General features: G+C 40.1%; 1 protein-coding gene across 1 annotated transcript in view; it reads right to left on the reverse strand.

The window, feature by feature from the left end:
- Positions 1-4,086: 4,086 nt before the first annotated feature.
- Positions 4,087-23,603, reverse strand: part of LOC125404125 (uncharacterized) — a 29,298-nt gene continuing 9,781 nt past the window's right edge. The window contains exons 2-3 of the mRNA XM_085690800.2: positions 13,653-13,763; positions 4,087-11,967 (exon numbers count right to left, since the gene is read on the reverse strand). Of these exons, the coding sequence (XP_085546926.2) occupies positions 11,946-11,967; positions 13,653-13,763 (133 nt within the window). The 3' untranslated portion in view covers positions 4,087-11,945. The remainder of the gene's footprint in view (positions 11,968-13,652; positions 13,764-23,603) is intronic.

Here is a 23,603-nt window from a genome sequence, read left to right on the forward strand (position 1 = left end):
GTGAAAGGGTCCCAAGAACAATCAAAAAAAAATCAGCGACACTCCCCCGTTAGGAGATCCACAATAACGAACAAGCTAAACAACCACAGATGGTTGCCATAGTGCAATCTCATGCAGGCTCCATTATTACTGCTGCAGTCTCTATGACCCCTATGAACCTGTGCAGTTGATTCTGTGTGCCTGTTCCCCTGGTGTCCTTGACCCTCTGGCTTCTACAATTCTCCCCCCCTCCGCTATTTTCTAGGGTTTCTCAAGATCGGTTTTAAGTTTAGCTGGGGGGGGGGGAGGTCTCTGTTTGATCAGTCGAGCATCATGGTGCCCTGGGTGAGAAAGGGAGACCCACACACAAGTCTGGGACAGCCCACTCTCGTCTACAGTGAAAGCATGGGTCTACCGAATAACTTGCAGCACCAGCCAGATGGGCACCATTAGAGTGAGCAGAGGTACAGTATGGTGCCTTTGGGGGAGAGACAAACAGACAGACAGGCAGAAAGTTGTTCAGGTTCTATGGACAGAGGCATATCTGAAGTGATGAGAGAGGAAGGGAGAAGGCTGAGATGGTGGAGGAGCTGACCCCTTGACCAGGTAGCAGCACATAAGCAAGCTTGCCCTGCACTTTGTTTGGACAGCACAGTAGAGATGACCCTGTTGATGAGAGCACAGCTGAACCAACCCTGAGGACAAGAGCATGGGAGACCCAGCCCCACCCCTCATATATTCCACATGGGTGGAGAGAGATGCCCTTCTTTTCTCCCTTTCCCCTATCACTCTCTGGCAGTCAAGGCCTGGAGCAGGTGGAAGAGCTGGCTATGAAGTCCCAAGAGCAGGAGAGCTGTCCCTGCCCCCACCAGCTGCAGCACTTGGGAGAGCAGACCCTGCACCTCACGGGGCAAGTACAATGTAGGTCATGGTCTGGAGGAATGCTAAGAAAAATTGGACTCAGGAATCTCTTTCTAAAAAGAAAAAGGGAAATATTAAAGTGATAGAATAAAAGGGTATGTTATAAAATCAACTAAACTTTTAAACTAAAAACCAGCTTCTAGTCTGAAATATTTTACATTGGTGTGGATTTTGTACATTGATATAAATTTAAGGTTGTTTTTGTTATACTGTGTATATGTTTCCATATGTAGGTCATTTAACAATGCAATGTACATTTCTAGCCCTTGAAAGTTATTATTATAAACTATTTAAAATAATTAAGAAAAGCAGGTTCATAGTCATCTACAACAATCAAACTTGTAGTGATGTTAGGGATGTTTTCAAGGTCAAATAGGTATATTTTATATAGGTGGTCCTCAAACACTTCAAAGTTATGAACAGAATATGACATTTAAGATGTTTTAATAACCTAAGGATTTTTATGACAGTGAGATATATCTGCTCCTGGCACCACCAATTTACTTCAAAAGTGGATGATGGGCATCAAAGAACCTACATATGGGAGTTTATTTTCATTGTGGCAAAATTAGCCACTGGACAAAGAAATTCCCCTTGTCTCAACTGCTGGCGCTGGAAAATAAGATTTCATTTTTTTCTAAGACAACATGCTCTAGGATTTTGGTCCACTTAATCCTTTCTTTATTCCCACCTATGCTTTCTACAAAGATGGTGCCTTAAGTTTGCTCTTTACATCCTAACTCTTGCTCTAATGGTTAAAATCAGGACTTCTTTATTTGTTTGTGTTTGCCTTTTTTTGAGACAGGGTTTATCTGTAGCTTTTGAACCTATCCTGCAACTAGCTCTTGTAGACCAGGCTGGCCTAGAACTTACAGAGATCTGCCTGCCTTTGCCTCCCAAGTGCTGGGATTAAATGCATGAACTGCCACTGACTGGCTAAAATCAGAACTTTTGGGTAGCATAAGGTCCCAAGTGAGTTCAATCACTGGAGCCTGGAATAGGACCAGAAAGGAATCCTCAAGTACTAGGGATGAGCCAATATCCCATTATCTGTATCTATTTTGTGTTGCAGGATATTTGATCACACCATGAACCCCATGATTGTGTTGTTTGCTGGAAAAACCTGTTCTTCCTGTGGTGTGGATCAGTCCTAGCACACACCTCTAAACCAGGAGTTTTCTGTTTATCATAAACAGGATTAATTAAAATCAAACACATGTCAGGAGATGGAGTAAGCAACCCCCCCAAAAAAATCCATAGACAGTGTGAATAAGTCAGGAAGATGGAGAGGGATAAGCACAGGAAGTAGAATAGAAGGATGTCTACTTGGGGAAGTTTTGTTTTGAGATGGCATTGGAGTAAGGTCTTTTCTCTTTGTGGCATCAGTGTAAGAGGAGGAAACAGCTGGATCCTCTCCCTGGCTCTCTGAGTTAGCACATTTTCACTCCAGCATCTGACTCTTTTATATCTTAAATTATTTGTTTATATTTTTATAATTTGTTTTTACATCTCAAATCATTTTGAGACCCTTAAAGCTTATAAGCTTTCATATCCTCAGACCTTTTTTTAGACCCATATTAAGTCTTGCTTTTTATATATAAAATGAGCAACAAGCTGGCACTAGCCTTGGGGGAGAACCTGGTTGCCTACTGCTAAGCTGACAAAGTTATAGCCAGCCCAGTCATCAACACTATCAGAGATCAAAGAAAGATAAATTATGCCTGAATACAGACTAAGCAGCCTTCAAATCTATGAAAAGCAACAGGGCCAGTCCATATCCAGTTAGCCATACCCAGGTTTCCACAGCATTGGAGGCAGAAGTACCAGAACAGTAGTCTTTGCAAAGCCCATATGGTGAGAGTTTTTTTCCCCTTTGACAGAGGGACATGGAAACAGACTGACTTTACTTTGTCTAGGCAAAAGTGGTGCAATCAATTCTCCAATGTCCTGTTGTTTGTCTATAGTCTGAACTGAATCCTGGCAGCAGGTGTTACATTGGGGCATCTCGTCCAGTGGTCGGCATCATCATAATCCAGGTAGAGACATCGTGGTGCCCCACAATCTTCTTTGGAGGCCTTGGGTCACTGTTAGGATTTGGGAGTCTCTGTCTGATATAATAAGTTTTTAAATCAACATTTAATATGTCATATTCTTCAGATCTCTGAAGTATTTAAGGTATACTAAATATATCTGAATAGGTATATAGGTATATCTGAATAGATAACTTTGTGTCTAGTTATTTGTTTTAAGCTTATCTTTTGAAAACATATACAGGGGACTAAGTAAGGTTTATCCCTGTAATTAATTATATAAGCAGTACTTACCATGGCCACAATTAATGAATTTGATCATTTATAAGGATAGCTATTAATTTGTATTTTTTTAACATTCAACAATAGGCTAGCAATTTTTTTTAAAGTTTATTAAAATATACAAGTTTCCATTTTCGCCCCTCCTCCCAACACCCTCCCACTCCCCCCACTCCCTCTCCTCTTCCCTCTCCATCCCTAAGAGCAGTCAGGGTTTCCTGCCCTGTGGGTAGTTCAAGTTCCTCCCCGCTCCCTCCAGGACCAGGAAGGTGAGTATCTAATCAGACTGGATGCCCAAAAATCCAGAATATGCAGAGGAAACAAGTCCCAGAGTCATTGCCAATGGCTTTTTAGAAAGACTTCGGGCCAGCCACATTCAGAGAATCCAGCCTCCTCCAGAGAATCTGGTTGGATCAAGCGCTCCTTCAGTCCCAGTCAACTGGCCTTGGTGAACTCTCATTAGATCAGTCGCCTTGTATCAGTGGGTGATCACTCCCCTTGCCGTTCTGATATGCTTTTTCATGTTCTTCCTCCTTCTGCTCCTCCTTTGGACCTTGGGGGGCTCAGTCCGGTGCTTAGGCTAGCAATTTTTATATGACTAGGATTTTACATTCCATCCCATCAGGTTTAGCTTTAAAAATAATGATTTTGAATTGAAGCTCTTTTTAATGAAACATAAAATATTTCTATGACTCAGTTTATCCAAATAGCTTAAGTTTAGCAAAAGTTAGCAAAGGCAAGGAGGCTAGACATACATTTTTAAGTCCGAATAGACCTTGAGTGAGGAGTGTAGCATGAAGGGCCAGCTCGTTGGGGTATCTGTTCCCGCCCGGTACCCCACAACCGGCAAGTCCCAGAGATCACACAGAGATCTCTATAAGTTATAAAGCTGATTGGCCCATTAGGTCAGGCTACTTATTAGTTCTTATGACACATATTACCCCATTATCCTTATCTATGTTAGCCATATGGCTTGGTACCTTTTTCAGCTGGGCAAGTTACATGCTGCCTCTTTGGTGGTCTGCACAGAAGTGGCGGAGGGAGCTTCCTGTTTTCCCAGAATACTCCCAGTCTCTTTGTTCCACCCCTACTTCCTGTCTGGCTTTCCCGCCTATACTGCCTGCCTGGCCAATCAGCGTTTTATTAAAATATGATTGACAGAATACAGACAATTCTCCCACACCAGAGGAGAGACATTTTTAATGCTTTGATCTATTAATACAGGTCTCCATGTTCCCCATTACAAACTTGTTCCCGTTGCTACTTCACAACTGCAGTTTTGTCATTGTTATGAATCTTAATGCAAACATCTGACATGCAGGTGGTTCTAGGTTACCTCTGTAATAAGGTTTTTTTTTTCCACCAAAGGGTCAAGGCTCAATGGGCTGAGAAACTGTTCCAAACCGTTTTGACAGACTGCTTAGGTCATTGCCTTACTGCATTACAAGAAATGAACATCCAAGTTTTTTGTTAGTATTTGGTGCTATGGCTGTGACCTTAATTTTTAGCCTTTTATTTTAAGTCCAAGTATTAACAATATAAAACATTTATAAGTACAAATGTCCCTATAAACTTAAATGTTTTAAAAATTGTCTTGAAATAAGAACAAAAACTTCTTTAAAAATTAAAATATCCTAAATGTCTTCCCACAATATCAAAAATAAAGTACATCTTTGACCTCATCCTCAACAACATATACACAGTCTGCCTTTTAGGTCTCAGCCTGCTCCATTTCACTGTAGCTGGTGCTTCTGGTGACCATCACCTGGCATAGACGTTTGTAAAGGTGAAGGTTCATCCTTGGAACTGGACTCTCCGTGGGACTCTCGTCCTGCCATATGTTTGCAAACCTCAGTTGTTTCCTATAATTTCCTAATGTCTTTAAAACCATTATCTTTTGGATGACTTTTATATTAAAAAATTTATTTGACAGAACAAAGTACATTTTTGAGTATAAAAGCATTGGGGCACAGATTTAATATTTTAAATCTTATTTGTTGTTGTTGTTTTAAACCTTGCTTTTAGGACAGGACATGAAGGTAAAAATCTATCGCAATCCAAATTATCTTAGAAATCTGTTGTTTCTCCTAGTCAGACCCACTTTACATGGTCATCTCTAATCAATATGCTGGTGAAATCCTGTGACAGCCACTTTTTAAAACCACAAAACAGCAACCAGACATGTGAACTGACTAAAAAATGGTGGCAATCCAAGTTGGAATCATGCCATGTGGCTCCTTTAAAGTTGCCCATGCATAGAGTTTAAATGACCAGTTTTTAGTGTTACTAGTTTTAACTTTTAAATAGATTTATTTTAACAGATTTTAACCATATTTAACAAAATAGAAGTAAAAATTTTGAAGTAGAGAATGTTCATATAAACCAAGTCCAAAATTTTTTTGATTGTTCTACTTTGTTTTCTTTTTTTTTCTTTTCCTTGTCACGGTGTCAGGGGCTCAGACTGACAGGGTGACATAGAGAAGGCTTTTAAACGAGTATGCCTGGGTCTAGCAAAGGAAGAGATATAATCCAAATGTGGAGAAAGCTTTTAAGTAAGGAACAACATAAAACAGTTTTAACATTATCTATATCAAAAAGTCGTGTGAATTCCTATTAACCCGAATCCAGTGTCCAAAGTGCAGAAATAAATTCTGAGCCATGCCCATAAATGTGGCCACAGCAATGGTGTGTGTCAGAGACAGCAAAAATATCCAAACCATTTGTGTTTCAGCTCCATGCTTGCAACAAAACTCATGAACACACCAGACAAAACTTCTAACAAAACAAGCATACACAACTTCTCGAGAAATAGACAAAAAACTTTTTAACAAGACAAACTAAACTTTTTAAACAGAATTAACCAAATACAATCAAATAACTTTACATTTGCATCAACACATAAAAACCTGTACCTGTATGAAGCACTCAAACCCTTTAAATTATATTGATAACCCATGGTATCTGAATGAACAAAGCATCTCTGGTGGAGCTGAAACGGGGTGCCATGCTGCAGCCCTGGCTACAGCGTCACAACAAGGGTGCCATAGCTTAGTAACCATGGAGTCAAATCGCAGGCAGGTTGGGACAGAAATTGAGGCTGACAATGCCCAGGGCAGGCTGCAGGAGCCCCATCCATCAGCATGGAAAGAGGGGTGGCATGCAGCATGAGGGCAAAGATTGTAAACTTTTTCAACCATAGCAATTAATCTCAGATTCTTTGTACTGTGTTTGAATTCCTATTGGGTACACCTGACCTTTGCAAACTGTGGCTAATAGTCTTGCTACATTGTCACAAAAAGGCTCCAAAGCCTTTTTTATGACAATGAGACATGTCAGTTCCTGGAAGCACTAATCTACTTCAGAGAAAATGATAGGCATTGAAGAAACTCCACATTGGATTTGTTTTCTTTGTGGCAAAAGTAAGCCACATGGCAAGAAAGTACCATTGGCTCAACTGTTGACAATATTCTGTCCTAATGGGACAAGCAGGACACAAAAGAGAGTGACTACCAAACCATCTGTCAGGGTGGCATGGATCTACCTGTATGAGCCGAATAATCACATCCTGGGTCAGGATGTGTAGCCGTGGTTGTTGTCAACAATTGTAAGCAACCTCAAACTCTCTGACCTTCAGAAAAGGTGGAAATGGGTTCACACTTTTGGGCCTGTAGGTACCCAGGTCTTTTTCCCTTTTCTTCCTTGGCATTTCGCAGGGCTGTTTGACCTCTGGCCCCTGGAGATTCTGCACTGGCTTGAGGAGAGCTTAGAAAGAACAAGGCTGTTTTTGTTATGGTAATTTCACCTGTAAACAAGGTTGCAGCTGCGGGCCCTACACGCCTCCCACGCCTGCCTCCCCCATAGCTGATCCTGCCTGAGGCTCTGGGAATGTATCAATCTATTCTACTGCTCCTGATGGGAGGGGGCCATGCCCTTTTGAACCCTCTTGCCTCCTGGTATATATACCCGACCTGAGTCTAATAAACAGCAGCTTTTTTACTCTCTGGCAAGCAAGCAGGTCTCTTGTGTCTTTGTCTGCTTAAACCCTTAGGACAGTCGTCCATTCTCGTGGCCCTGGTTCAGGAAAGCGTGCTCCTGGATTAGGCCTGGGTATCCACAGAAAAGTGCGGAAGCTAACATGGGCCTCCACATTTCACATTTTATAAAGGGATTCTCTCCAGTGTGAATATTTTTATGCCTCCAGTGGCAAGTGGAACTTGTGAAGTCTTTCCCACAATGTTTACATGCATTCTACTGTTTTCTTGTGTTACAAGAACTCCAAAGAGCCTAAGTTTTTGCCGTAAATTCATGGGGTTTCTCTCCAGTGTGAGTTATTTCATGAATGTTACAATGAGTAGAAACAGTAAGTTGTCTATAATGCTTTCAGGAATAAACCTCCCTTCCACTGTGAATTCTTTCGCTAATGTATTGAGAAGTGTATCTGATAAATGTTTATCCACAACGCTTGCATGCATAAGGCTTCTCTCCAGTGTGAATTATTTCATTAATGTTAGAGTAAGTGGAACTGATGATGGTTTGAAACAACACTTACACACACAAATTTCTTTCCTCTATGAGTTACTTTGTTTTTCAACATATTTAGAATATTTAAATGTTTCCCACATTGCTTATGAACATAACTTTTCTCTCTAACATGACTTTTCTCATGGTTGCTAAGGCCACTGGATTCAATGAAGCATTCTTCACAGTGCTTACACATAAATGGTTCTACTTCTGTATGGATTCCTTCATCATTCTGGCCTTACGGGTATATCCTTAAGACAGTCTCATTAGGTTTATCTCCAGTGTGATTTCTCTCCTGAGGCTGACCAAAAAGAAGACTCCTACAGGCTTCATGATTTTTACATGGTTTCTCTGTAGGGGAAGTTTCAAGTACTTAAAATGATTCAGAATGACTGATACCTTTCCAAAGTTTCTGATGTATAAAAGTCTTTGCCACAGCTCCTATATATTCAGATTGTTTCCCCCAAGTTTATTTTTGAGGTACACCTGTAATGATGAATGAACAATGACATTTCTTACATGCAATCAGCTTTCATGCACTCTTATTGAGGGAGGCATGTCTTCATTTACCATATTCTCTGTGATTGTTTCTCCAATTTCATCACACTGATTTTCACATTTGTTTCTATGGTCTTTCTAAACTACTTGAGTTCTGCAAAAGTTGAAAAGAGCATTACTGTGAACAAAGGAAATGTTGGAGGCTGGCTTGTGTCAAGCACTGCAACTATACTATCTCAGGAACAACAGAAGAATGCCACCAATGTTAGAGACAATATGGACTACAATAAAGACCCTGGCATGTGTAATGGAGTAGAGTGTTGACTTCTATAAGAATTATGAAGGAGCTGTAACATTGGCTCAGGGATTAAGAACAATTCTTGCTCTTCCAGCAGGCCAAAGTTTGATGGGCAACATTCCTGTGGAGGCCTCACAAGTTCCTGTTATTCTTGATATGAATGATCTGCTGCCCTCTTCTGGCCCCCACACATGTTTTTTGCAAAGGTGGTGCACACATGCACACATACACATAAAATAATTAATAAACGTAAAAGGAGTGACCATGAAGGCAAAGGTCCTGGCATTAAGAAACAATCATAACAATCACAAAAAGTAGTAAAACACTGGCATTTTTACATTCTAAATACTCACCCTGTATTGGTTAGTTAGTTATCAACACAAAACAAGCTAGGGTCATCTTAGGATAGGGACCCTCAATTGGGAAAATGGCTCAATGAGATTGACCTGGAAACCAGGCTGTGGTAGCATTTTCTCATTCCTCATCGATAAGGGCGGGCTTATTCTTTGGTGAGTAATGTGTCCCTGAGTAAATGGGTGTGAGTTTATATGAAAGGTACCTTAGTAACCCATGAGGAGCAAGCTAGTAAGCAGTAGTCCTCCATATTCTTCTGTTCAGTTCTGCTCTCTAGTTTCCTGCCTAATTTTAGCTCCAACCCTGCCTTCCCTGGATGGACTATCTGTAACATTGAAGGGTAAGACAAAATAAGCTTCACTGCTCCAAAATATGACTTTGGTCATGGTGTTTATCACAGGAACAGAGAAGACTCTACAATAGAATTTTGCTACCAGGTTCATAGGGTACTGCTATCAGAGCTCATTGTAGTTTTAATGAGGACTGGGAGAATGCCTGGAACATTAAACTGGAAAAATCATTAAATGCTCAGAGGATAATGAACTTTTCCTGGAACCCTGAGTATAGGAATGCTGGGAATAAAGAAAAAATGGAAGTCTGGCTTATATATTTCCAGGAATGATGGAGGCAACATCAAAACTCTACTGAGGCAGTTTCTGTGATATTTTACATAAAGATTCTGTGCTTTCTTTTCTTCTGGTCTTAAAGAATGATCTGGGATTAACAAGAAAACAGCATCATTTAAAAGAAATATTAAGGGATTTCAGTTAGTGCATAGACATGTGGTCCAGAGTATTCCAAGCTTATATCTCAAGTTTGCTGTAGAATACAATTTGTAAGCTTTTTTCCTCACCAATAGTGCTGTTGGCATCATAAGAGCTGCTGGTTTGCAGGAGTCTTGGAAAGAAACTGAGACTAACACCATCAAAGGCCATGGGAGGCCAGTACTGAAGGTGTAGGTTTGGTTGAATTGGAAATATCCGGATAGAAGTGGTTTTGGAGAAGTTGAGACTTGGCACAATATGTTAGGATGGTTGAAGAAAGGCTAGGCCATTTTTGAAGGAGCAATGTGTTGAGCCTATGGCATAGTAGAGAGGATAGTACCACGGAAAGGCTTTCATTTCTAAGGACTGAAGCAACTGAGGAGTGGAGTGAGTTTGGGACTATCAGACAAATTATGTGTTCTGTGCATGGCAAAACCAAAAGGGTGGATCATGCAAGAGACATAGGAAATCAGAACATTGTGAGTGCATTGCAGATATGGGATTAGAGGTCATAATTTACAATGTAGAGGTGGGGGTTTTACTTTGATCTGAGTCAAAGTCTGTTGTGAAATATTTAACTATGCAATGATGTGTTACATTTGCTTGTGCTGCAGAATATTACTTTAACTGTGTAAATGTGTAATTCCTTTGTTTCTGCTACCTTTGTTAATGATGTAAGGATGTGTTACATTTGTTTATGCTGCATTTGTTTAATTAGGAAAAGGTGTGTTGTTGTTCGCCATGGCACCTGATTGGTCTAATAAAAAGTTGAATGCCAAATAGATAGGCATGAGCAGGATAGGCAGGGCTGGTGGGGAGAGAGAATATCAATGAAGAAGAGAAGAAGAAAGGAGAGAATGAGGGAGAAAGGAAGGCAGATGCCCGGGGTCACGCAACCAGGTAGCTACCAGTCAGTAAGATGGAATAGGACATACAGAAAGAGAAGGTAAAAAGTTTGAAGGCAAAATGTAGATGAAGAGACACAGGTTAATTTAAGATATAAAAGCTAGCTAGGAATGAACATAAGTTAAGGTAAAGCTTTCAACACTAATAAGTAGTCTCCATGTCACGATTTAGGAGCTGATCGGTGGTCCAAAAGAAAAAGCCTTGTACAGAAGCCAGCATTGGTTCATCCTTCTTCCTATTTAAAAAAGAGAAGTACAAACTTAAGATTTTTCAGGAACTGAAAATAGAGACCTATTGGTCTTTTAAAGAGATACTGAATTGTAAAAGAGCCTGAGCATTTAAACTGCATGAAATTTGAACACTGGGAGATTTCTAATATTAGATTATGCAAATCTACAAAAAATTTCTATATTTTTGTAATCTATTTACTTATTTATTTGTTTTGGTTTTTGGTTTTGTAGCCCTGGCTGTCCTTGAACTCAAAGATTCACCTGACTCTGCCTCCCAAATTCGGGGATTAAATGTGCATATCACCACTATCTGGCTGTATTGTGATCGTAAGAGGATTTAGGGACAAATAAACATGTAAGGTTACACATTAATAGTCATGTATTTGCAGGTCACAGTGACAAGCAATAACTGTGCTGGTTAGTTTTTCTCAACTTGACATGAGCAAGGATGCCTATGTGAAAAGAAAGGGCATTGATGGATAATATGGCTCTACCAGACTGATATTTAGGCATGCTATTGGGGGAATTCTCTTGATTACTGCTTGATACAGAGTGGCCCAGCTCTCTATGGGTGGTGTCCCCGTAAAGAAGTGGGCCATTGTTGAAAAGGGGAGGTAGCTGAATAAGGGATGGGGGCACACCAGTAAACGGCATTTCTCCACACCTCTGCTTCAGTTCCTGCCTCTAGATTCCTGTAAGGCGTGAGATCCTGCTCTGGCTTCATTTTGGGATGGAACTGTGACAAGGGAGTGTAAGCAAAAATGAACTCCAACCTAGAATTTTTTTTTTGTTACAGGAAAAGAAAGCAAAGAAAACATAGCACTTAGATTCAAAACCTCAAAATAATATATAGAAAGACAGTAACTACTTTAGGACATAAAAGGCAGGCTTTGTGAAACAAAGCACCAGAACAGCTCTACCAGAAATTTATGCTGCATCCCATATTGGCGATACTCAAAGATTGCATAGATGAGATATTCAAATATCAAATGACACAATTGAATGCTCTGTTACATAAATCTGTGTAGACTCATTTTTTTCCTTAGGTGTATTTGAATCATCTGGAAGCTTACAGTTGTCCCATGATTCCAAAATGTTTGATATGAATTGCTTTCTATTGAATATAAATTCCTTCATATTTCTGCCAAGATCTTTGTAGCCTTCTTTAATATATTCTTCTGATTTCTCTGGAAGGAAACAAAAAATAATTATGACATATTCAACATTAAAAGAACTTTTACAAGCTAGGTCTTATGACATGGGTATGATCACTAAATTCACTACATACTCCCTTTAAGAATTCGAATCACACCACTACAAATATAAGCAGGACACAGTTGTTCTCTGACTGAACAAGAAATGGAAGGATACTTGGATTTTACCTGTGGAGAGAAAATGTTTCCTCAACCACATCTCTGTAGAACTTCTTTTAACTAGACTCCAGGAATGCCCACTCTCCTATGTAGAAGTTTATAACCACATCCTCAAGGTCCCTGGCTCTTAAGACAGTGCACATATTAGGGTGGCTAGTCTTAACAGGCAGACTGACATGATACAGAATCTTCTATCATAGATGTTTCTTAAAACACCTTATGATGGTTTGAAAAATGCCCCCAAAGGAAGTGTTCCTATTAGGAGGTGTAGTTTTGTTAGAGAGGTTCTGGCCTTGCTGGAGGAAATGTGTCACTGTGGACTTTGAGTTCTCATATATACTCAGGCCACATTCAGTGTCTCAGACCAATTCCTATTACCTGTGAGTCAGGATGTAAGAATTCACAGCTCCTTCTCCAGCACCATGTCTGCCTGCATGCTGCCTTGCTTTCAGCCATTATGATGCTGGACTAACACTCTGAACTGAAAGGGAGCCAACACACTTTTTCGTACGGGAGAATTGTCTGTATTCTGTCAATCATGTTTTAAATAAATGCTGATTGGCCAGGCAGGAAGTATAGGCGGGAAAACCAGACAGGAAGTAGAGGTGGAGCAAAGAGAACAGGAGTATTCTGGGAAGCAGGAAGCAACATCTGTAGTTCTGCCCAGACCACCAGAGAGGCAAAATATAAGCTGCCCCGCTGAGAAAGGTATTGAGTCATGTGGCTAACATAGATAAAAATAACGGGCTAACATAAGTTATAAGAGCTAATAAATAGCCTGAACTAAGGGCCAATTAGTTTATAATCTTATGGAGTCCTCTGTGTGATTTTCTTTGGGGCTTGCCAGCTGTGGGGTACCGGGTGGGACAGATACCCTAACAAGCAGGCCCCTACATGTTACACTTAAATATTTTCCTTTTTAAGAATTCCCATGATCATGGTGTCTCTTCACAGCACTAAAAACTATAAGACACACCTCTAAGTGATTATGTACATATGTCTAACTGAAGACGACCTGTGGATGATATCTTGATAACCTGATGATAGGAAGACCTACTGTTTCCATTACCTTCTAATGCTGCTAAAAACCATATTGACAAACTAAGTAGTATAAAGGATGACATTCAGTCAAGGCTTGCTTATAATTTCAGAGGGTCAGTCAGTGATTATCATGAAGAGAAGCAGGCATGCAAGTAACTGGAGCAGTATCTGAATATAAGAAGGAATTTCCTAGCAGAATGTTTTAAAATTAGAAACCCAGACTAGGTTTATGTTCCCAGAAAGATAGTGGCCTTCCCTTCCCCACTCCCACCCAGGGAAATTCCAAAGCACAAGGGTGCCTGGCCACCTGGTGATAAAGATGCCCCTGATTTCTAAAAACAAAGAACAAGTTGACTAAACAGGATAGGAGAGAAAACAAAGACCTTGCACCCATGCCAAAACCCCCAGCTACTTGTGATTTTTGCCTTTAAAAAACTAACCCCACAAAGGAACTCTACCTTGCTGCAAAGGAGTGTTGGAGATGAGGGTTCTGAGCTGGCTTGTAATTAAACCTTGCTTTTGCAGTCTGGTCTTCTTTAGTTTCTGGTGGCCTCTCTGGGGGTTGTAATCTGGGCACAACAATATAATTTGACTGTTGTATAACACTTAGCTAAAGCTTGACAGTTAAAGATTTTTAAATAAACTCAAGACTCAATTTCTTGTTCCCAGCCCCCAACTCTGGTAAAGGTACCTGCTTGACCTGAGGCTATGCCAACCACCGGAAATACAGGTAGGCTGCCATCCTGAGTAACTCTCTGCCTTCTACTCCCAACTCTGCAGAGGTGCCCTGTTGTAAGAGTCTGCACTTTCCAGTGGATACCCACGCCCGATTTAGGCTGCGCGCTTTCCCGAACTCGGGCCCACGAGAATGGACGATTGTCCTGAGGGTTAAAAAAGAGACACACACAAAAGAGACCTTTGCTCATTTACCAGAGTAAATGACAACTTTATTAAACTCAAGTCGGGTATTTATACCAGTGGGCTAGAAGGATCGAAAATGCAAGGCCTCCTCCCAACCAGAAGCAGGAGGAGAAGATTAAAGTCTTCCCGGTGCCTGGAGCAGGATCAGCTGGTAGAGGCAGGCTATGGGCCCACTGCTAAGACTTTGAATACAAGTGGAATCACCATAACAAAGAGAACCAGGTTCTTGCTAAGTTATCCCCTCAAGCCAGAGCTAGTACAGAGTCTCCAGGGAACCGGAGGTCACACGGCCCTGCGAATTACCAGGAGAGAAGGGAAGAAACCTTGGTAGCTACACCCTGTACAACCAAAGGCCACACCAGTCACCAGAATTCTGGTAGGCAGCCTCCCCATGGACCACCCCACTCTCTCACTGCCCAGGCACACTACCCTCTACACCCCTCCCCTCCTCATCACTGAGTCCCATATCCAATTGGGGTGGAGGCTCCCTGTTTGACAGGCCACCAGAACTATAGGTAGGACACCAACCCACTGAACCCCTCCATTGTACCCACCGACTCTACCCTCAATCCTCCCTTCACTCCTCATCACTATACTCCAACTCCAATCTCAGGTGGAGACATCTGCTCAACCAGAGGCCACACTTATTGCCAGAAATCCAGGTAGGCCACCCACCCACAGAACTCCCCCACATGCTCAGTGCCCATAAACCTTGCCACCAATCCACCATCTACTTCCAGAAGCCTTGTCTGGGCCTTAATGCAGGCAGAGGACCCCTGCTTGATCAGAAACCATGCCAGTGATAGGCAACCTGCCAACGGACATCCCTCACTCTCTGGATACCGGTCCAACTTATGTGATGTCCCTCTTACCACTCCTTATCACTATATACCTGTCCCTACATTTTAAACAGAGACCAATTGCTCAACCAGAAGCCACACTGGCCACCAAAACTCCAGGTAGGACACCAGCCCTGAGATCATACTTACTCTCTTGGTTCCTCCCAACACTATACCCAATCCTCCTACCCTTCCTCATTGCCTTGTCTGTAACCGCCTCTCTGATAAAGACCCTTTGCTCAACCACAGGCCACATTACCCAGAAGACCAGAAAGGAAACAGAAAGCAAAATATCCATCCAACAAAGACATAGTCATAAATCAGCACCTAGACCTATCACACCATAAACCCAGAGTTGGAGTTGGAGATGCTAGTGTAAGATCAAGAATAAATGCAGTATGTTACCACCAGAGGCAAGTTATTATACTACACTGAGTCGGAAATATTCCAACATAGCTTAAACACAAGAAAAACAAATTAAAATCAACTTAAAAATGATAGAGGTCCTTGAAGAGGAAATAAATAAATCCCTTAAAGAAGATAAGGAAAAGGCCTACAATAAATTGGAGGAAATGAATAAATCCTTCAATGAAATACAAGAAAAGGTTCTTAAAACTGACTATATGAAAATGATAAAGGTCCTTGAAATGGAAATGAATAAACCCCTTAAAGAAAGCAAGAAAACAAACAGTGGAAGAAATAAAATAAAATGTTTAGACCTAAAAATGGAAGTAGAGGCAATAAAGAAAACATAAACTGAAGGAATTTGGAAAATGAAAGACTTAGGAATTTGAACAGGAACTACAGAGGCAAGCCTCACCAATAGAATATAGAAGAAGGAGGAGAGAATTTCAGGCACTGAAGATATGAATACATGAATGAGTTAGATTGAATAAAGAAAATGTTAAATCTAAAAAAATTTCTGACACAAAACATCCTGGAAATCTGGGACACCATGAGAAGACCAAACCTAAGAATAATAGAAATAGAAGGGGAAGAATCAGTTAAAAGACCCAGAAAATATTTTCAACGAAACCATAGAAGAAAGTTTTCCTCATCTGAAAAAGATGACTGAAAAGGTAAAAGAAGCTTACAGAATACCAAATAGATTGAACCATGTTACATGTAGCAGTTTAAAAGAAAATGGTCCACAAAGAAAGTGGCACTATTACGAGGTGTGACCTTGTTTAAGTAGGTGCAGTCTTATGAGGAAGTGTGTCACCATGAGGGTGGGCTTTGAGCTCCCTTTTGCTCAATCTTTGCTCAGTGTGATATAGAGGCCATTGCTTGTTGCCCGCAAGAGGCAGGACTCTCAGCTACTTCTCCAGCACCATGTCTGTCTGCACACTCCCATGCTCCCCATCATAACAACGGACTAAACTCCTGAGCTGTAAGCTGCCACTTCAATTAAATGTTTTTCTTTACAAGACTTGCTGCGGTGGTAGTATTTCTTCACAGCACTAACACTCTAACTAAGACATCACATAATATTCAAAATACTAATCATACAAAACAAATAAGATAAAAAATAGCAAGGGAAAACGAACAAGAAACATACAAAGGCAGACCTATAAGAATTACACTTGACTTCTCAATGAAGACACTAAAAGGCAGAAGGGCCTAAACAGATGTGCTCGGTTGCAGACTCTAAGAGACCACAGATGCCAGCCAGGACTACTACAACCAGAAAGACATTCAATCACATAGATGAAGAAAACAAGATATTTCACGGTAAGGTCAAAAGTAAACAATATCTATTCATAACTCCAGCCCTACAGAAGGTACTAGAAGAAAAACTCCAACTGAAGGGGGTTAACTACACTCAAAAAAATATGGGAAATAGTGTCACACCAGAAAAAACAAAAGAAATGAAACATATCCAGACAATACAAAACAACAACAAAACAGGAATTACTAATCATTGGTTATTCATATCTGTAAATAACAATGGTCTCAATTCCCCAATTAAAAGACATTTACTAACACAATGGATGCAAAACTAGGATCCATCCTTCTGTTGCATACAAGAAACACACCTCAGCAGCATCAAAGACAAACACTACCACAAAATAAAGAGTTGGGAAAAGATTTTTCAAGCAAATGTACCAAAGAAACAAGTTGGTATAGCTGTTCTAGTTTCTAACAGAACAGACTTCAAAAGAAAATTAAACAAGGTGGAGGAAGGACACTTAATATGCATCAAAGGAAAAATTCAACAAGATGATCTTTTAGTCCTTAACATCTATGACCCAAACACAAGGGCAAACACATTTCTAAAAGAAAAGGAACCACATGATTATCTCATTAGACTCAGAACAAACCTTTGAGAAAATTTAACACCACTTCATGATAAAAGTGTTGGAGAAAGCAGGACTATATGGAACACACCTCAACACAATAAAGGCTACTTAGAGCAACCCTACAGCCAACATCAACTTAAACAGTGAGAAACTCAAAGCAATTACACTAAAAGCAGGAACAAGACAAAGTTTTCCATTCTCTCTTCACAGCAATAAACACCCTAAGACATCACATAATATTCAAAATACTAAACAAATTGATTTCCATATCTACTCATTATTGTAATTGAAGCAATAGGTAATTGACAGCAATAAGACAGCAAAAGGAGATCAAAGAGATACAAATTGAAAAGGAAGAAATTCAAGTTTTGCTATTCTAAGATGATATGACAGTATATGCAAGTGACACTAAAATTTCAACCAGGGAACTCCGACAGCTGATAAACACCTTCAGCAAAATGGCTGGACACAGATTAACTCAAAATAATCAGTACAAATAACAAAGAAACTGAGAAAGAAATTGGGAAAACAACAACTTTCAAAATAGTCCCAAATAATGTAAAATATCTTTGGGTAGCTCTAAGCAAGTGAAAGATGTGCATGAGAGCAAGTCTTTGAAGGAAGAAATTGAAGAAGATATCAGAAGATAGATCTCTCATGTTCATGGATAGGTAGGATCAACATTGTAAAAGTGGCCGTCCTACCAAAAGCAATCTACAGATTCAACACAATCCCCATCAAAATTCCAACACAATTATTTATACACCTTGAAAGAACTATATTCAACTTCACATGGAAAAACAAACAAACAAACAAACAAAAACCTAGGATAGCTAAAACAATCCTGTACAATAAAGGAAGTAACTTCCTGAAGTATCACCATCCCTGATTTCAAGCACTACTACAAGCAAAAGTAATTTAAAAAAAAAACACAAGGTATTGGCATAAAAACAGACACATAGATCAATGGAATCAAATCAAAGACATAAATATAAATCCACATACCTATGAACACCTAATTTTCGATAAAGCTAGAAAGCTAGCAAAACATAGAAAAAAACAAAGCATCTTCAATGAATGGTACTGGTCTAACTGGATGTCTGCATGTAGAAGAATGCAAATAGATCCTATTTATCACTGTGCATGAAACTCAAGTCCAGTTCACTAAAGACCATAATATAAAGCCAGATACACTGAACCTGATAGAGGAGAAAATGAGGAATAGCCTTTAACACACTGACACAGGAAACAACTTCCTGAACAAAATCCTGGTAGCACAGGCACTAAGATAGATAATAAATGGGAACTTGTGAAGCTAAAAAGCTTCTATAAGGAAAGGACACCATCAATAGGACAAAACAGCAGCTTACAGAAGAGGAAAATATTTTCTCCAACTCCACATCTGATAGAAGTCTAATATCTAAAACAAATAAAAAACTTAAGAAACAAGACATCAACAAACAAAATGATTTAAATGAGGTACAGATATAAACAGAACATTCTCAAGAAAGCAATCACAAATTGTTGAGAAATACTTAAAGATATGTTCAAGAACATTGGCCTTCAGGGTAATGCAAATCAAAACAATTCTTAGATTCCATCTCACACCTGTTAGATGACTAAGATCAATAAAAGAATTGACAGCCCATGCTGGCAATGATGTAAGAGAAGCATTTCTTCATTGCTGACAAGTGTGTAAACCTGTACAACCACTGTGGACATCAATATAGAAGTTCCTCAGAAAACTGGAAATCGATCTACCTTAACACCATTTCCTGGGCATATACCTGAAGAATGGTCCATCCTATAAGAAAGGCACTTGCTCTGCTACGTACACAGTGGATTTATTCATAATACCTAGAAACTACAAACAACCTATAAGTCCCTCAACCAAAGAATGAATAAATAAAATGTGATACATTTACAAATGGAGTATTACTCAGCAGTTAAGAACAATGACATCATGAAATTTGCAAGCAAATATATGGAAATAGAAAATCATCCTGGGACAACCATGACCCAGAAAGACAAACATGGTATATATCCACCTGTAAGTGGATATCAGCTGCTAAGTGAAGGATAATCATGCTATAACCTAGAACCAGAAAGGCTCAGTAACAAGGGTGTCTCTAAGAGGATGAATGGTTCTTCCTGGGAAACACAAATAGAACATATTTTGATGTGGACTGAAGGCAAGCAGGAATGGGAATGGGAGTGATCACGTGGTGAGGAGAGGGATGGAGGGAGAGAGAGACTTAGGGGTTAATCTGATAACTGTTATGTAAACCTGTAAGGAGGCCGGATGACCACCAGCTTGAGATTAAAACTACTTTTTTTTTTACTTTCATTTAATTGAACAAGATCAGAACTTGGGAAAACCAGTCATTTAAGAGGAGGACATGGATAGATTGGCTATCAGTATTACTTTTTAATGTTACAGGTTAATGTTTTTCTTAGAAATATTATTTTAATACTTTACAATATAACAAATTTTATTCCATTGCAAGCAACTGATTTCTTATTGACTAAATACTGTATCCGTTAAAAAATTAATAATTGTTTATGCTAAATATTAACATCATTTTATGGAAGGGCAATGGACAAGGACACAAGGAGAAAGAATACTACAATCAAGAAGGAGCTCAATTTCACAAAAATATTCTAAAATCCCCCAAACACACTAGATTATGTCAGTAAAATTACTAGACAGAATGGGATTGGTCCTCAAGAAGGACACAGCTAGCTACAAAGGCTTTGGCAGTTGATGGTCTTGGGGAAAGGCAAGTTATTTACTTTAGGGATATGGCCACTAGTATGTTGCCAGTGGTCTAGTATCTGTTCACACACATGTGGACAGAACTTACTGAACTCAGTGGAAAATAAATTTAAAAAAATTAAGAACTTGGTGTACTGGGAATGTAAGCACCAGATATGATGAAAATACATCACTTAAAGGTAAATGTCCCAATAGTAAAAATAAATTTTAAAGGTTTGTTTGATTACTTAATAGCAACAATAAAATAGATGTCCACAAGGTTAGGATATAGGTAAGAAGGTAAAAAATTGCAGCGGAAGTCTGAAGACTTCAGACCCTATCAAGGACGTGTGTAAAAGTGAATGCTTATGAGTTTGAACTGCTGAAATTAACAAGCAAATCAATGTGAGCTTGCTTCACGGAGAGAAAAGTAAAAATACTATTTCATCAAGCTGTCCATTTCTCCGCATACAATGAAGAGTCCATACAGTACAACAGATACATGCACAGTCGTCATTGCTGCTCCAGTTCCAATAGCCAGAAAAAGAATCAGCCTGGATCTCCACCACAAGATGGAGATGTGGCAACAAGCAGTGTTTTCCCCTCAGCAATGAAGAAAACTGAAATGAAATTTACAAGCAAATGAATGTACCTGGAAATATAATTATACTGAGACACGTAACCCAAGCACACAAATTTCTCTTGTATGGATTCTATCTTTGACCTCTATGCTGCTGCGGTCCAAGCATTATACAGTCTCTAGACTAACACCTAATTTGCAGCTTTCAGAACCTGTCTTTTGAATAGTTGTCATTTCTGTAGAACTCTTATGAAGTTATAGCACTCTCCTTTGCATAGTGGGATTCATCCCAGATAACCCCAGGAATATATTGATTGTTAGGTATTACTTCTTTCTGTACTGGTCTGTACTGTATGGTCTTCTGTGGGGCCCTGGTGTGAGTGTATTCACTCAGTCAAAGAAACCTTTGTTCTCATAGTGAAATCTACATAAAGTTAGCACCCCACAATTATCCAACAAGGAAAGGAGCCTTGCAAATAGACCATGTAAGAACCTCAAAAGGCAGGAACTAGTAGAAGTTGTGCTGGTTACCATGTGTAACACCCGATTCTGTGTTACCCTCTCAGTAGAGTTTGCGCGCCACTGTCCCGTACGCTAGTCGGGCAAGGGCCTGGAGACTGAAAGAACAAACAAGAGTTTGTTGAGTCTTTTGAACGGCGATCAGCCGAATGCCATTTATTCAACTTTGGGGAAATCCTTATATACCTAGCTGCTGCACAAGGATTTCTGCCCAGACAGGTGGGAAATTATCACACCAAAGATGGAGTAAACAATGCCCTACAGCTAATCACCAGGAAGGGCAGAGGGAGCACAGGAACAAACAGAATGTTTTAGCTGGCTGACCGGAAACTGTCCTCAAGATGCACCCAAGGAGCAGGGGCAGACCCGGGCCCTACAACTATGGCTACCACAAATGCTGTGTTCATTTGTTGAAAGAATAGAAGTACTCAGCGAATACACAACACTGCAGTTTTTCTTCCCTTTATCTCTATGGTTATCAATGATAACCTTCTAGCATAACCAGTCACACTTAAGAAATGTAGTTAGTACACAACTCTCTCCACTTTGTTCCTCTTCTTAAAATTCTGTACTGATTTGAAGCCCCATCCTTTAGTAATTAAATCAATAATACATCTAATTATTATAATTTATGACAAAATTTGGAGATGCTATGTTTCTTCAAAATATGAACAACAACAAAATTCCAAAGAACTCAAAATTTTTGGTGTGGTGCATGATCTTAAATATTGAACTGAAGATGCCCACAAGCTAATACGTCTGTCGTGTTCTCCTGGTAGCATGCATCACGACTGAATCTGTGGTACATGACGACAGGGGAGAGCTTCCATTTTGGCCAGACACTAACGAAAGCTTTGTCTTCTTGTCAACATCTACATGACTGCTCACTGAAAGACTTTCCATTGAACAGTTTCTGGTTCTGTAGATGTCAAACCATGATTCTTCCCTACTGTCCACATATTTTCCCTGCTGTGAGATGTGGACCCTAGTGATAAAATTTATACCACTGTGTTAATGATGTAAAGCCTCATCCTTAATTAACCCTCCTGGTATCTCCCAGGGAGCTCCACCATCAGGCCCCCTCTGAGACAGTAGTAAGCTAACTGGCACCTGCTTTGTCAGAATTCTTGGTTTTCGTGGTTCTGTGAAAGGCATCCTTAGTATCATTATTAGTGCCTGTGGAATTGTGCCTGTCTGCGTGTATAGACTGTTCCTTGTGGGACTGAGAGATCATCGAGACAACATTGAGAACATCGAGAGAGAGCATTGGGGAGAATGTTGGAAAAATAAAGGGACATGATGAAAAGATGTATATGAGCTGATTTGTTTACCCTCAGACCTTTTAAAGCTAGCTTTTACTTGCAATAGTATTACATTTGGATCCTGAGAGGTTCAGTGGGTTGGCACCCTTCATAAACCTTGATATTTTGGCGTTTGAACAGGATTATCAGGAAGATAATTTTTGGAAACTGTCCTGGCAGAGACAGTTTTTCCTAGGGGAACATATTTGAGGTCTCCCTAATCAATCAGCTATAGTAAGATCTCACCAAGAAGGTTGCTGCAAAACCCGAGGTGCTGGAATCTTGTAGGCAGTGAGCAAAGAAAAATTCCCTAATTGCCTGCACCCCAACCCCGGACGAGGACACCCCAAAGGACCCTTCTGGAAGTGTCCCAGAGACACTTCCGAACTGACAGCTCTTTAAAGAGTCCTCACCAGTGTAATGTTACTGGTTCAAAGGAACTTAATGCTTTGTTAAAGATGAACAATCTTTCCCACCAACCCTCTTTCAACGCTCTCTTTTTTATCCTAATTGGCATTCTTTGTTACTTCTAACTAACCGGTCAACATGACTGCCTGAGAATGTAAACAAGGGTCAATAACAAAACATCTGCCACGGTCTCCCTCAGTCTTCTGGGCTGGCAGTTCGGATCTCTGCCCATCCAGATCGGCTTGCTTTATTACAACTCACTGGAAGCTAAACGGTTAAACTTGCACTTTTAAACTCGGAAACTGCCTTGCAGCCTGAAGCCCTGAAGTCCAGGTGCTCCTCCTTTAAATAACAGCAAATTTCCCTGACAGGATGACATTGGGTTGTGAGAACAGACTATTTCAGCTGCTTTAAAAACTCAAATGATGACTTCCCAACATTTCATAAACTATTCCTACAGCTTCCTATCTTCCTACACTAAAAAATCTGCCTTTCACTCTTTTCGGATGAGGCTACCCCAGCTCCTGGTTTGTTTACAAGAAAAAAAAAATACGTGGCCACGTACAGGAACTTCCGGTTAGCTCAAAGACCAGATCCTGGGGACATGATACTCTCTCCGTGATTTGTAAAAATTCTACAGTGCTTCTTGGTTTACTTGGAAACATCCCAGTGGACTGCAGAAACACTGATTCATAAAGCCTACGCTCTGTGTCGAATCGCCTACACTCTCCCGCGTGGCTGTGTCTCTGCCCCACACTCCAGCTCCTGGCTCCTTTCACTGGCAAT

The sequence above is a fragment of the Myodes glareolus genome, chromosome 6 (assembly GCF_982192425.1).
Source record: "Myodes glareolus chromosome 6, mMyoGla1.1, whole genome shotgun sequence".
NCBI lineage: Eukaryota > Metazoa > Chordata > Mammalia > Rodentia > Cricetidae > Myodes > Myodes glareolus.